Consider the following 16,062-nt stretch of genomic DNA (forward strand, 5'->3'; position numbering starts at 1 on the left):
CAAGGAAAAAAACTCCCATCTATTTTACTTACCATTTATCAGGATCTGCTGTGACGCGTAATAATGAAGTAAAGTACTTGGGGGTTACGTTTACTGAAAAATTGAGTTGGGAATCCCACGTAGATAACATATGTACAAAAGCATACCGACAACTTGCATTCATCCGACGAAAATCGTCAGCTGCACCAACGCATGTAAAACTAAACGCATATATGACTCTAGTAAGACCCATCCTGGAGTACAGCGCTATAGTTTGGAACCCCCATCAGTCTTACCTGAAAACGAAACTTGAAAGAATTCAAAGCCTAGCACTCCGTTTTATTTATTCCCGTTACTCCCGCTACGATAGCGCGACACTTCTCCGTAAAAGGGCTAGCATCTCGACGTTAGAATGCCGACGACTAACTGCATGTATGAAATTTCTTTTCCTGTTATATCATGATTGCATCAACATAACTAACGACGTGTACCTAAAGCCACCTCAGCACCGCTCCAAAAGAATCAATCACGACTTGTGCATACGGCCATTTGCTGCTAGATGTAATTTATTCAAATTTTCTTTTTTTTCCTCGATCCATAGAACTATGGAATAGCCTGCACCACCATATTGTGAATGATGTGTCAATTGATGTTTTTGTTGCGAATGTTGAATCTTTCTTTGAAAATGCTTTCGTAAATGTGTTGTAGCCATAGCCTTCTTCATTGAGTCATGAATTGTATGATTCTACAACTCTGCACACTTTCTGATTCTAATATTTATATAAGTTATGTATCTTTTCATTCATGTTCCGGAACACCAAACCTGTTGTACCACCTATTGTACATTCCACTCCTGTTAGAGCCTGAGAAAGGCTCACAGTATTATGAAATAAATAATAAATAAATAAATTTATCGGGAACGTCAATGGATGGGATCGCAAGCCGTCCAGACTGTGTTTGTAAGCAGTGAATGAGTGTATATATACATTGACCGGGGCACATTGCTTATCGTTTGCTAAACCTTTTTTTTTTCCGTAAACCGCTCCTCACCTGTCAGTGTGAGGAGCGGTCTCCGTGCTCCTCACCTCACGAGCATGGAGCCTCAGCCCGCTGGCTTCCCGTGGGCAGAACGCCGTCTCCGGGTGCGCGGCTTTGAGCTCGATCCCAGTTTATCTTTCTCGCGCTTTGATAGCCGAAAGTCATCGTGCCCCAGTTCCACGCGTAATGACCTCTCGCCGGATCGAAAAGTTGATGTGGCATGTAAAAGAGGTTTTGCTTCAATTTCCCGATTGCGATGACCCTTCTGCGATGACCCTTACGGCGCATAACCGGTTACGCCGTGGGCGGCAGCGCTGATGCCTCGTCTCCGGAGGAACCGCCTTTTTATGTGAGACCGGCAACATTTAAATTTTACCTAGAGCCTTCGTAGAAACACACAGTATATGCGGGGTGCCCGCGTATATAACGCCGAAATTTAAAAACTATGCGAGTTCCACGTAGCTGGACACCACCGAGGTAATGTTGTATGCCGTCTCTTGAAGCAAGTCAGATGTTTTTTGTATTTTCCCTAATTGCATAATTAGTTATTACTAATTAATAAAATTGTTAATATCATCAGAACAAAATTGTAAATGAGAGAATTGTAAGCCATTATAAAAAATTACCGATCCATCTCTCCGCTCCTTAGTGAGTACTACATAAGTGTTTTTCCCAAGCTTGAAAAAAAAGCCGGCAAAAGATGAAAAGTACGGCCCTTCTTGGGTTCTGCATCCGCCGCCAAGACAGTGAGTGGTGGCGCTGACTAACACCCGCACAGTTAACTCTAGTACGCATGCATAAATACAAAAAAGGCGGACGGGCACACGGCGCCGCGGTAGCTCGGTTAGTAACATCGTCACACGCTAAATGCGAAGGCGCGAATTCATATCGCACGAGTGCCCAGTTGCTTTTTTCGTCTACTTAAATTTTCATTTATTTACCCTTTCTACATTTCAGTTAAGCGAACCAGCAATTCTTTATATACGTTCCTTGTTCTCACTCATGGTCTGTTAGCTTTATGTGTTCGAACACATGAAGCTAACAGACCATGAGAACTTTGGAACTTCATAATATATATATATATATATATATATATATATATATATATATATATATATATATATATATATATATATATATATATATACAGTATTACGATATCCTCGAGCGATGCTCAAGGGACGAGCCGCCGCGAGAACGACGACGATGTGGGTCAGCGCCTTTGGCGCGAGCGAATGTCGGCCTGGTGCTCTGGCTCCAGTCCAGTGTACATAGCCTGTGAATAGCCTCGTTCGTCTGTGTCTTTCTACACGTAACATTCTGGTGGAGGTGCTGGGTAGCCGCGTGATGTGGTGTGTGATACGGCGGCTCTTGGCTTGTCCAAGGCGACGGCATTCTTTAATGATGGCGTCGATTGTCGAGACGGTTCCGAAAACAAGCAAATTGAAAGCGTCGTCGGCGATGCCTTTTAGAACATGTGACACTTTATCTGATTCAGACATAGCATCGTCAGCTTTGCGGCATAGAGCCAAGACGTCGAAGATGTATAAACGTACGGCTCTGTAGATGACTGAACACGAGACGCAAGAGCGTTTCTCGTGGCAACCTTGCGGCCAATGGGGTCGCCGAACAGTTCCCGTAGTTTTTCTTTGAAAGTGTCCCAACTGCTTATCTCCTCGTCATGAGTCTGGTATCACACGCGTGGGGTGCCGCCAAGATAAAAGATGACAGTGGCGAGCATAATGCTTGGGTCCCACCTGTTATTAGCGCTGGCATGTTCATATAGCTTGATCCATTCGTCAACGTCCTGTCCCTCCAGGCCGCCAGAGAACACACCAGGGTCGCGACGTAGGGCAACCGTGATGATTGGAGCAGTCGGAGCAGCCGAAGCCGTTGCAGAGGCGGTCTCATCACCGGGAGGCATGGTGACAAGCTCGATGTACCGACCACTCCGGAGTTCCGTGGCGAGGATGGGGATCGCTGACCTCCACTAAAATGTTACGTGTAGAAAGACACAGACGAAAGAGGCTATATATATATATCTATATATATACTGGAATGTCTAAATTTCCTTCATACGTTAATCAATAATTACTTGACTTTTTCCAAACCTTCATTTACGAGTCACCATGCTCTAAATATCTCAACCTTTTTCGCCCGCACTGATTCCTTTAAACACAGTTTTTTTCCATCAACACTTGAAGCATGGAGTTCATTACCGGGCAACATCCATTCACTACCACTGAAGGAATTGACGTAAGCTTGCCTATAAATGCTTTACGTTTGTTGTTCCTCACACTCCTGCAATAGCCTCATTGAGGCTGCAGTATGTATAAATAAATAAAATAGATAAATATATGTACAGTGCTATCGACTGTAATACTATTGGTACTCTTTTAATGTGATTAGTATTCTTAGGTTACTCCGCTCACTATTTGGGGGCTATCTATCTATCTATCTATCTGTCTGTCTGTCTGTCTGTCTGTCTGTCTGTCTGTCTGTCTGTCTGTCTGTCTGTCTGTCTGTCTGTCTGTCTGTCTGTCTGTCTGTCTGTCTGTCTGTCTGTCTGTCTGTCTGTCTGTCTGTCTGTCTGTCTGTCTGTCTGTCTGTCTGTCTGTCTGTCTGTCTGTCTGTCTGTCTGTCTGTCTGTCTGTCTGTCTGTCTGTCTGTCTGTCTGTCTGTCTGTCTGTCTGTCTGTCTGTCTGTCTGTCTGTCTGTCTGTCTGTCTGTCTGTCTGTCTGTCTGTCTGTCTGTCTGTCTGTCTGTCTGTCTGTCTGTCTGTCTGTCTGTCTGTCTGTCTGTCTGTCTGTCTGTCTGTCTGTCTGTCTGTCTGTCTGTCTGTCTGTCTGTCTGTCTGTCTGTCTGTCTGTCTGTCTGTCTGTCTGTCTGTCTGTCTGTCTGTCTGTCTGTCTGTCTGTCTGTCTGTCTGTCTGTCTGTCTGTCTGTCTGTCTGTCTGTCTGTCTGTCTGTCTGTCTGTCTGTCTGTCTGTCTGTCTGTCTGTCTGTCTGTCTGTCTGTCTGTCTGTCTGTCTGTCTGTCTGTCTGTCTGTCTGTCTGTCTGTCTGTCTGTCTGTCTGTCTGTCTGTCTGTCTGTCTGTCTGTCTGTCTGTCTGTCTGTCTGTCTGTCTGTCTGTCTGTCTGTCTGTCTGTCTGTCTGTCTGTCTGTCTGTCTGTCTGTCTGTCTGTCTGTCTGTCTGTCTGTCTGTCTGTCTGTCTGTCTGTCTGTCTGTCTGTCTGTCTGTCTGTCTGTCTGTCTGTCTGTCTGTCTGTCTGTCTGTCTGTCTGTCTGTCTGTCTGTCTGTCTGTCTGTCTGTCTGTCTGTCTGTCTGTCTGTCTGTCTGTCTGTCTGTCTGTCTGTCTGTCTGTCTGTCTGTCTGTCTGTCTGTCTGTCTGTCTGTCTGTCTGTCTGTCTGTCTGTCTGTCTGTCTGTCTGTCTGTCTGTCTGTCTGTCTGTCTGTCTGTCTGTCTGTCTGTCTGTCTGTCTGTCTGTCTGTCTGTCTGTCTGTCTGTCTGTCTGTCTGTCTGTCTGTCTGTCTGTCTGTCTGTCTGTCTGTCTGTCTGTCTGTCTGTCTGTCTGTCTGTCTGTCTGTCTGTCTGTCTGTCTGTCTGTCTGTCTGTCTGTCTGTCTGTCTGTCTGTCTGTCTGTCTGTCTGTCTGTCTGTCTGTCTGTCTGTCTGTCTGTCTGTCTGTCTGTCTGTCTGTCTGTCTGTCTGTCTGTCTGTCTGTCTGTCTGTCTGTCTGTCTGTCTGTCTGTCTCTAGCTGTTTTTCTGCCAACTTGGGTCACTGTAAAGTCCATGGTATAATGGGTAAATCATCGGGCTGCCGTGCTGAGGGAAACTGGGTTCGACACCAACCGCCGAAACCTTTCTGCGCACCGCTATATGAGAGTGGGAAAGTGCCGCTCATCTATTAACCCGTCTCACGTCAACTCGTGGTATTGGGTGTGGGTGCCAGTGCTTATGTGCCGCTCTTGCATGAACCTCCTCGACGCCAACTAGGCTCACTGCGTTTGCGCCGCTCTTCAATGACTCTTCCCGATGCCAACTTGCATGCGCGAGTGGGCATCTGCCACTGAGCGTGTGCTGGTCGTCAATGGCGATCAAATAATTTAACATCTATCTAGTGCTTGGGCGCAGTCGAACTCGCGTCACGTAGACGCAGACAAACTTCTCCGAGTGCATATTGACGGAAGCGCCGCTCGTGGTCCTCGTTGTGGCAGCGCCGAAGCACTTAGCGCGTCCAGAGGGAGAGAGCGAGAGAGGATCCAGACTGCATACCCGCCTCATATGTGACGCACCTCTGCGGTGGCAATACGCTGGGTCGCTACTGTGATACATTGCCAATCGCGCGCATTACCGTGGACACATTTATAGCGAGATGGGTTCTGTCGCAATCCTTTTTTTGCGTTGTCAATCGTTTCAGAAAAAAAGATAGGCACTAGCGATAGTCAATTTAGGAATAGTTTTGCGTCACTTCAGTGCAGTGCCAATACGTCAAGCGGCTGCACTCGCTTTAATACAACCAAGGCAACATACCCACTGTGATCTAATAATGCGAACGCTTCAGTACATCTAAGGCCACATACCGCCTGTGACACCTTCGTTCATCCATTCTGGGCAATTAGAGAAGAATTGACACATACCAGTATCAAACACATACTGCCGAAGCTGAAGTTGTTTTTCTGGGCACGTAGCCAGTGGCATATGCAAAGTTTCCGAACTTGTGTAATAGACCCGACAGCACATCGTCCACCCATTCAAAGTGGCTCAAGCTGCTCAACAAGGCTACCGATTTAAAGGGATACGGAACAACAGCTTTGCGCCGACATTTTAAGACCAAATGAAAGCTTGAGGGCTGAAATTGGTTGACACAATCTTGTTGTCAGGAAGAAACTACAGGAAAATAATAAATTTAATGCATCATTCGCATAATGCCCTCTGTAGCGGCCGTGCCGTGTGCTAGAGCATGTGACGTTTCTGTGACGTCTGTGCCGGGTGCCGGAGCCATCGCCCGCGTCTCTCCACCGGCATGGACGGGAGCGAAGAAGTCTCAACTGCGCAGTTGCTCACGGCCGCATTCTTGTTTTCCCCAGCGGAGCTTGTGCCCAAGTCTTCAATACCAACGTTCGCGTTCTATGCTGTTTTGTGATGTGGTCAATGGCACAATGCAGAAGAATGTCTATATGCTGCTGCGTGCAAGAGCGTGAGAAAAGCATCATCAGGCGAGACTATCTGTGTCTGCCTTACCGGGAGAATTAATTAATTAAATTAAATTATGGGATTTTACGTGCCAAAACAACTTCCTGATTATGAGCACGCCGTAGTGGGGGACTCCGGAAATTTCGACCACCTCGGGGTTCTTTAACGTGCACCTGAATCTAAGTACGCGGGTGTGTTCGCATTTCGCCCCCATCGAAATGCGGCCGCCGTGGCCGGGATTCGATCCCGCGACCTCATGCTCAGCAGTCCAACACCATAGCCACTGAGCAACCACGGCAGGTTCCTGGAGAATCAAAGCTTCGAATGATATGGATTCGCGCTGCGCGCCAATCACAGCCACCATGAGTTCAAAGAGGAAAGCGTGCCGACATATATCTGGCAAGTGCCTGCTGCCCACCTCTGTTCCTGCCATAGAGTTTCGTGCTATAATTACTAGAGGGAACTCTGGCACTGGTGTCCACGGGAGCTGCAGTGGGAGCGGTTCAGCCAGCATGGGAATTATGGGAAGTACATGGATCTGCCCAACCCTCGTCCTTCTGGCTTCGAACGGCTTCGTGACTTTGTAAACTCGTCATTTTCAACGAAGTATATTGCGTGATCAATAATTAAACAAACATTATCAAAGTTGTCCAGCAACAAGATTCGAGCACACGACTTATAGCACAGAGGCCTGAGATTGAAACCGTTACGCCAATGACGCAAACATCGACAAGCGACATAAAACGCCCTTATGAATTTATCGCGGACTAGCCAATGTTTTAAGATGGTTGGCTCGTTTCGATTTGGCCGCCTCGACAAGCTGAATTATTACAATTAGTAGTGTTTGCGCTTGTTTGCAGCGTCTTCTGCACTTCAAAAGTATAGATTGCTCTTAAATTTACGACAACGAAGCGATAAAAAGCGTCATAAACAAAGCAAAGGTGGTTGACCGATTGTAGCGCCAGAGCTACGTTATGGCGGCGGCTGCTGCTGCTGCTGCTGCTGCAGCCGCCGCCGCCGTCGCCACCAGCTTTGTCACGTGTTCCGAGTCGACTTTCGATGCTTCCTTCATTTCTTTTTTCATATTTTTGTTCAGTATCCCTTTAAAGCCTGCGAAGTGCTGGAGTAGGTCTGCTTTGAAATTATGCTCTTACAGCGCTACATTTTTAACACAACCCAGGCGCAACACTGAAATAAGGAATTAGATATTAAGACCCTTTACCAGTTGCATAATACCAAGATAGTCGCCGAGATAGAAAAGTGATAAACCCCAACAGCGTCCGCAACCCTCTTATCTTCTCTTAACAGCGTTTTTTTTTTTTTAAATTCTTGCTCCAAGGATCAAAACACACTGTCAGTTCGCTGTTGAGCCCGATGGAAGTGCATGAAAGCCGAGACTCGATATGCTGACAGCTCGTTCCGTATGAGGACCACACAACAGCTCTGGCAAAGACGGTGACATCAGCATCGCTTAGTTTTCCGCCGCCTTGCGCAGTGCAGGAGCCGAGACGCTGACGCTGTGGCTGGTTCCGATTTCTCCTAAGACGGCCACTCGACGAGGAGTGTCCGAACAGCGTCCGCTAAGCAAGTAAATAAGTCTGTCCACAGGAGTGCACGCGCACTCGCCTATAGTTTTCGCTGTCAGCTATTTTCCTTTTTTTTCGCGTGGGACGGTTCTAGCGACTTACGGGGACATTGTGGCTATCTGGCTCGGTTATGAAAAAGCGTTAGTACGCATATTGTGGCTTATCATATCCCGGCTTGCCACAGCTACAAAAGTTAAAGGAGAGGCTCCTTTATATAGAGCACGCGCTGTTTCGCGACTCCACTCTAGTCTTCCCACTCTGGTTCTGCGGCACCCTCATCGGAACTCTGCCAACATGAAGGTTGTTCTTGCCCTCGCCGTTGTCGCACTCGTCGGCTTCGTCAGCGCCGACCCACCGTTTTCCCTGTGCGGTGAGTGAAGACTTCCATTGTAGTGATTCCGTAAACCTACAGGGTGTACTGCTTTGATGCGTAAGACTGCATCATGATGGATGAAGAAAACAAATAACAATAGGTGGCTCTTATTGTAGAGGTAAATAAAATTAGGCCAACCCACAGCGGTAACCCAGTACCTTCACGTTGCGCTGTTGAGCTGGAGGTCGCTGGTTCGGCCGCGGGCACCCCGGCGGCATTTCGATGAGAGCGAAGTGCAGAAATATTCGTGTACTTAGACTTAGGTCCACGGTTATGCACTCTTGTTGGTCAAAATTATTCCAGAGTGCCCCTTAGTGCGGCATGACGCGTAATCAAATCAAATGATATGGTATCGCCACGTTTATCCCCAAAATTTATTTTAATGTAAAAATAAAATACTGTCTCTTCTAATTTGACACAGCCATAACGGCAAGAAAAGGTTGTAAAAATACCACGCTGCGTTCTCAATAACAGTTTCTCGAATTGCCTGAGATACGTAAATAAGCTAAGCCACATTCAGAAAACGCTTCCACGGCTAGCCTCTGTGGACGCGGGTGACTTTTCTATAGGCAACGAAACCGGCTGTGCTTAAGAGAATCGCTGACGATGTGCTTACAACGTGGTTCGGTGCCGTTGAATAACGTACCACCCGCCCGCCAACTGAACCAGTGATATATTGCGTCCGGCGAATCTGCCTTTAGAGGCTCCCAGAGTATTGCTCTCTACTGCGACACACTTAATTCCTGCTCCCCCGTCAGAAATTAGCAACTTCAGACCAGCACAAACGCATTTTTTATTTTATGATGATAAACGTCAACGCAACCATAAACAAAACTTGTAGCTACGCCCTTGCATCCGACACCTTGGAAGAGCTGTAATCTGGGCTCAGTGCATGCAACAGTTTTGATTCCCGCTCAGGGCGGATGCGTTCCGTTGGGACGAAAAGCAATAGCACTCTTGTACCGTGTTTTACGTGCCTGTTAAAGAGGTGGTAAAAATTAATCAGGAGCCATGCTCTACGGCGTCACTCTAACCCGTTGCGCAGATTCGGGGACTTTAAATCATAAGATTGCAGTGTTCCATACATGGAAAGACGTAGAACATATTACAAAAATCTTAATTTGGAGCTGGCATAAGCACACGAACTTGGTATACAAGAAGATATAGCATGTTCAAGCGTACATTTAGCAAATTCGGTGGAATAATAGATCAATTATTGTTTGCACGCACTGAACTAAAAAAATATAAGATGGGTAGTATCTGGCATCTGTGCATGCGCTATGTCTTTCCCAAAATAATGGGAACGGACTACTCAATGGAAGCTCTGTGCAGTCATAATACTAAAGCAGACGCTGCATATTAACGTGTCTCACTTTTCTTTCAGGGGCGACAACCGAGCAAAGGCACAACCTAGTAACCTGCGTGCGTGGCAATATCGACGAAGCAGTAAGTTGCGATAGCGGGTTGTTTCCTTATCATTGCTACGTGACGGCTACACCCTGCATTCGCTTAATTACTATGGGTGCCCAAGTCCCGCTCCTTTTAGACTTTACCAGACAATGCAGGCAGAACAAAGTCTTTTGCTTTACAAACCTTTTGTGAACGAAGTTGATAAACTTTTTTTACGAGAGATCTCACACACAAGGTTTAAACGATTTTTTCTCTCATTAAGGACATCTAGATGCAAAAGTCCGGCTAACCAAAGTAACGCACTTGGCGAAGATCCCTATCCAATTTATGAGATCCCCGTCGCCCGTTTATCAAAATTTATGAAATTTATCAATGTTTATGAAATTTTATCAAAATTTATCAAAAAATTAAGAGGGCACTAGATAGCGCTAGTGAAGCACCTTACAAGCTTTGTCCAGCAATACTATACGTGGACCAAAGTGGAGCTGTGGTGAAGTTCGTTTCCGGGTGCGGTACGAGGGGCTGAAGTCAGCGCGGTAGGAAAGCGTTATTTCACAGCCAAGCTTTTATGATACTATTACTACGCTGATGGCGGCTTCTTGTAGTCTTGTAGTTTAGGCCCGGTTTCACTTCTGGACTTCGGACTTCGGACGCTTTCATTGCCTCTCCCCTCGACTTTCCCACTGCTGCTTCTGCTGCTGTCTGACACCACGTCGGGGGATGGTTCAGAGCGTGTGACAACACGAACATGAGAGGAGCGAGTCAGGGAGGAAAGGCGACGCGAGAAGCTCGTTTGGGCCCCACCGCGTCGAATATGTACAATGCCTTCTGGAGCTCCCTGAGCGTAGCCACATTAGCCTCTTGACAGCTGTAATTATCCGGGAATCTCTAACAAACATTGCAGAAACTCCGGTACTTCCCTTTCTACTAACGTGCGAGTCCAGAGGGGACGTACATAAAACTGTAGAGTGGAGGGAGGAGAAGAGGCAGTTCCCGTAAAAGGGGCGGAGGGGCGGATAGGAAAAAGGTGACGTGAGAAGGCAAGGAAACCCTGCTACTACACGACAGAGAGTGCGGTGAAACTGGAGAAGTTTAATTTCAAGGAACGGTACAGTACGTTCCTACTACTTCTGAAAAATAAACACCCTGCAAATGTGTCAAGAGACAACTTACGCAGGGCGAGCAGAAGCAGAGCCTTAAAGAGAATTAAAGCCGAACGCAGGGTCCAGGCTACACTACGGAAGTGGTCGCACGTCTAGTCAACATTTCTGTGCCCGCCGAGGCAGCTTTGCGGCTATATCATTGCTCCAGGTCCTGGATTTCATGCAGACAGCGGCAGTCACATTTAGACGGGGGTTGAAATGGAAAATCCACGTGCACTTAGGTTTTCTGACATTTTAAATTACATCACGGTATCGAAATTAGTCGGGAGTCCACCACTATGGCATGCCTCATAATTCGATTCTGGTTTAGGCACGTACAGCCCCATATTCCAATTCAGGTGGAATACTTCTGCCACGAGGCGATGTGCCATGTGAGGCACTGACAATGCTGAACCCTCGCAGAGGTTATAAAATATGGCGCAAGACAACGCCTCAAACAAGCACCTCTCTCTGTGTGTTCGGTGTACTACGCAGAGAAACAGCACTGGTGCACGCAAGGTAACATTTAACATCAACTCACCATTCTCGGACTGGACTAAACGTTGAAGAAATTACACATTCACCGTAAATATCACCGCTAATTATCGTCAATCAAAGCACCCAGTTCAGTAAGCTTTGCTTATATCGATTCCCACAGTGCGTGGGATCTGCGTAATTTTTTAGCACTGGCACTTCACAGGCTATTCACAGGCTTAAAAATCACCGGTTTGATACAATTATGTCCGGCCGTGAACAAAGGAACATCACAGTCATTAACCATTGCATGTACCGATGTGGTTATCTCAACAGTTTCGTCTGTCTTGCAGGCGCTGTGCCCACTCCAAGACCTACGCGGTGGGAAAGTCGCATTCCTAGTTGTATAGCTGTGTAGATGTGTTAACACTGGCTGTAAAGCAAGCGATGAAAAAGTGCTTTTAAGAAAATTAGTGGGCCGAATATTCATAAAAGATGTAATACAGCGCGCTCAACGCTATGATGCTTCTTGCAATAACTGCTCTCCGTGCTCTATTTATTCCCTAGACTTCTCAGAAGCTCACAGAGGTGAAGGAGCGCCTTCATTGTGAGGACTTGGACTGCGTCTTCAATAAGATTTGTGAACGCAGCCATGAGACTCGCGTAAGTATGGCTCGACCGCGCACACTAAGCCGCCCCTGCATGTTCCAGCTAAACATTTTTCAATGTGTTACGAGGAGCATACAAGTTCTTGCGAAATGGGAGGTCCGAGCAGCCATGGAGGATCCAGGGCTGGAGTCTTGAACTTCACATATATTAATTTACATGTCCGAGATCAGCAGAGAAAAGCCAGCGGTAGCGTCGTGCTTCTCACCTAAAAGAAGTGTCTACCATTTTTTCAGGACCTTCAGCTTTGTAGCGCAGTAGACAGCGTACAATTTGAAGTGTCTAAATATGCACTAGTTTCTGTGTGAAAGCCAGTAGAAATCTTTAAATCAGGATTTCCTATCGGCGTAGTCTCTTGTTAAAACTGTGTACGGACGCCCACAAGCTCATTATATGCAAGTCTCGAGATTTACGCTCTGAAACGACGGTCTGGTATGGTTTCTGTACAGTCATTGGCATTAGCTTCCCGCTTGTTACGTTTCCGTGCGCAATTGCTGCGAACGAAAACGGTGAGAGAGCACTACAAACACGGCATCGCCCCCCGTTCTAGGCACCTATTTACGTTGATCACTGCCTGCCACTGCTTATTCGCGGAGAACGACTTGCTCACGAGGTGCAAGACGCAATGTATGACCACTGCAATACTGCCCGCCGAGGCTTCCAATATACGAGAACCGTCGCCACTGCATGTAGAGTGCCCGTGACGCACTAGACGTTGCACGCATTGTCAAGCGCAAACGTTGCCCAATAGTTCAGTTGGTCGTGCGTCCGTCTTGTGACTCCGTATTTTCGAGATGACGATGAATGACGATGATTAACAAAGTTTTGGAACAACGTTATCTGTAAGCTAATATTGTATCGTTGCCTAACAGTTAGCTTTGTCCACCTGTATAATATATTGTCATAAATGTTATAGTGATATCAGTTCTTCCTGCTAATAATTGTTTCGTTTTACTCTACCATACCACATGTGTGCTATTATACGCATTTTCTTATTCTGTATTCCCATCACTCGGTCCTCCGTAACTTGCCTGTGATGTTAAAATAAAAAAATTAGCCAATACATAAATTAGCACAGGCTAAAAGTTGGACAACAGAACATAGCGAAGCAATTGAGTGCCGGGTCGGATGTGTTATGCAGGCTAGGTGACTATACATAATTAATGTCAGTTTGCGTTGCTTGATACACAGAGTATGGGGAAATAGTGCAAATATCATGTTATGTCCAAGAAGCAATAACTACGATGTCGACCACGTTTTCATACTGCTGTTTTGATGCGACACACATATAAATCATTTATATTTTATTTCCAGCAAGCACAGTCGAACGCCTTCCTCTCGGTAAGTGGGCACTATTTTGGCAATTTAGTTATTTTTTCTTGTAAAGTAAAAAAGTTAGCTAAACTCTATTGTTTGACAGACGCTTACCGCCATTCTGAGACGGCAGATGAAAATGGAAGATAGAAATACTGTGGCCGGTACGGCCTATGACCTTCTTGATTCTTTGTCAGCGTGAAAAATAAATAAATGAAATGATACTTCGTAATATTATCAGTAAAATTTATACAGAGGTATTTAGACCGACAGCCTAATTCAGTAATGAATGTTAGAATACAAAAAATGACTAGCGATACAGCACAAATCGCTTCTAATGATAAGTACTAGTTACTAGTAAAAGAACAAGTAAATTCAAGAGCACCCAATGAATACCACACTAGCTCTATTTTTTCATGAATAATTTAGGATAACAAACAATGAAGTAGCGAGATGTGATACTCCGCTATGCCCATGGAGAGCCCGGTTCTCCAAGACTCACATCAGGTTCTCTAAGACTCCCATATCCTGTTACCTCATTTTCTCATTGTTGTCTAATCCACCAAATCTAATTAACTACACTTGGGAAATAATCAAACTTAGTGAGTTAAGTGAGAAATATCAAAAGGCGCCGATCTAATGTGCCTGGAATTAATATGTATGCATTATCTTTTTTCCTTCCAGGACGACGTCAAGGCCCGGGTTCGTGCTGCTCTGACGACGTGCCAGCCAAGCCACTGATACTCCTCTTCAATAATTGATCGCTATGGCACATCGCGATAAACATTAAAACCATGTATCCGTAGTAAACATTTACTGCATGTGTCAGATCCATTTCTAAACATGTTCTTGCCTAATGAATACAGATAAATGGGAAAGTAGGCTACATTGTAGCCGGCTATAGATGCAGGTAAAAAATTGGAGTTCCCACTTTCTCGGCGAAACCCACGTACATACGACCGACACGCAAACTACTATATCTTTTAAAAACAAAAACAAAAAAGAACAAAGCATTCTAAATGTCAATAAAGAGGAACGATGGAACTAACAAGCTTTATCCGGAAAATTTGGGATTGCTCAAAAATGTCATAACCTTTTTTTTAGAATTCGCCAATAAAATACAGCAGATGACAGTGCATCCAAAGGCACGTTTGTAAACGTTTTGACAAAATATGAAGATTCTGTATCAAATTACTCACTTTTTTATTCGCCCGGAGATTCTTGGTGGCTTGGGCAATTCCTGTATGTCGACCATGAAAACTGCACTTTTATTCTATTAGGGAAGGCGAGGTTGGTGTAGTGTCTGCACACTTTCGGAACTTTTGCTTTTCAGACTGTGAATTGAGTGTATTTGCGACGTGGCCAATTCATTACATAGCGCAGAACGGTAAAAACTAGGCCAAACACGTGGACGCCTTTAGACGTATAGTATGTTGGCAAAGACGTACTGTATAGATTCTCTACAGGGAAGCGCTTGAAGCCTGTTGAAGATTAAAAATATCCTTCAAAACTTGCTTTTCTTTTCACTTCATGCTAAAGAACGTTGGTGAATTATTGAAGAAAGAAAGGCCAAATTACCTGTTTTTTGAACTTTTTTGTCGGAACCTGAATGTCGTCACGTGAGTGTAATGTAGGGAATATCATATTTTTATTGTATTTGGGCCATTCTGCCACCAAATAAGTTCTCGCTTTCTAGGTTGAGTCTTCGGTTTATTCACGACCGAGTGAACAAAAAGTCATGACGTATTTACCAGCAGGTAGGGCAAGCTTAGCGGAAGCACGTCGCCACCGATGTTTTGTTTTAGCAGCTTTTCTTTCATACCAAGATTCTTCCTGGCAGTAGTGGGAAACGTCTCTTTGTGAAGCGCAATCTACAAGCACTGTTCCACTTAACCTTTTTCTTTAGTGTACATTTCCCAGTCAACATCAGGGTGCCGCACGGAACTAGCACTGAATTGATAACTGGAGCGGAACCGTTATATTCAGCTGAACCAACCCGTTATTTTTCAGCCATCTTGGAACCAAACCCGTACCGGAACTTATTGGAGAGGCTGTTCGAACAGGTTTGAAAAGCGGTTCAGAAGGTCCTGTAGACGCTCCGCTAGGACACCTTAGAGAGGAAATGTGGGACAAAGGGTGAAAGCTTCTATTAGTATGAAACGATTTCCATGCTACAGGCAAGACTAAGATAACTTCAAATAGCCTCAACTCAGTTGCGTCACATGCGTTGTAAATTTTGTGCTAGCCTATCTGCCGTTTAGAGAACCAAAACTGTAGACGCTCTACATGTTATCGCGCATCATGCTCCACCAAAGGGACCGAAACAATTCTGTTTAGCTTTCTGTTCTGTGTTGATGCTGTACGCGGTCGGCTGAGCTGCAGTTGCAATCCAGCTACTCACGAGAAAACTATAGCGCTGAAAGTCGTAATGTTAATCCTTTCCGTAGCCGCATGGCGTCACGTATGGCGCCACAGTGTGTCGTGCGACAACGACTGTTCGAGAATGAGGGTAGAAAAGCAGTCCTGTTTCGTTATACCCGTTAACGGCGGTTAGCTGGCCCGATTAAGCATGGGGTACACAGGAATGTGTGTGGTTACATGGAATGACTGAATGAATAAAACTTTGTTTGTAATAGATTTTCGTCCGTGCCATTCGTCGCTTTGGCGCCGTGTGATGATACAGCTGCCGAACCGGGGGGGGGGGGGGGTGTTGGCGCCCTGGACGTGCTGTATGTGGTGCACCAGGAGCGACCAAAAAGCAACTCGGTGGGACTCGGGCGAAGTGGTCCAAGTCTCCCGACAGAAAGGAACACATGGGCTCAGGGAAGCGGCAGGGAGATTGTGAGGAGGGGAATGTGCACGGGGCAGGCTCAGTAGGTGC

The 16,062-nt window shown here is 45.8% G+C and overlaps 1 protein-coding gene across 1 annotated transcript; it reads left to right on the forward strand.

Annotated features, from left to right (window-relative positions):
• The first annotated feature begins 7,379 nt into the window (after nucleotides 1–7,379).
• On the forward strand, nucleotides 7,380–15,814 carry LOC126530570 (uncharacterized). The gene is made up of 5 exons (XM_050177837.3): nucleotides 7,380–8,172; nucleotides 9,560–9,621; nucleotides 11,769–11,864; nucleotides 13,182–13,208; nucleotides 13,866–15,814. Exons 1-5 carry the CDS (start codon nucleotides 8,097–8,099, stop codon nucleotides 13,920–13,922), a joined length of 318 nt encoding a protein of 105 aa, XP_050033794.1. The 5' UTR covers nucleotides 7,380–8,096; the 3' UTR covers nucleotides 13,923–15,814.
• Nucleotides 15,815–16,062: the final 248 nt, after the last annotated feature.

The sequence above is a fragment of the Dermacentor andersoni genome, chromosome 4 (genome assembly GCF_023375885.2).
Source record: "Dermacentor andersoni chromosome 4, qqDerAnde1_hic_scaffold, whole genome shotgun sequence".
Taxonomy (NCBI): domain Eukaryota; kingdom Metazoa; phylum Arthropoda; class Arachnida; order Ixodida; family Ixodidae; genus Dermacentor; species Dermacentor andersoni.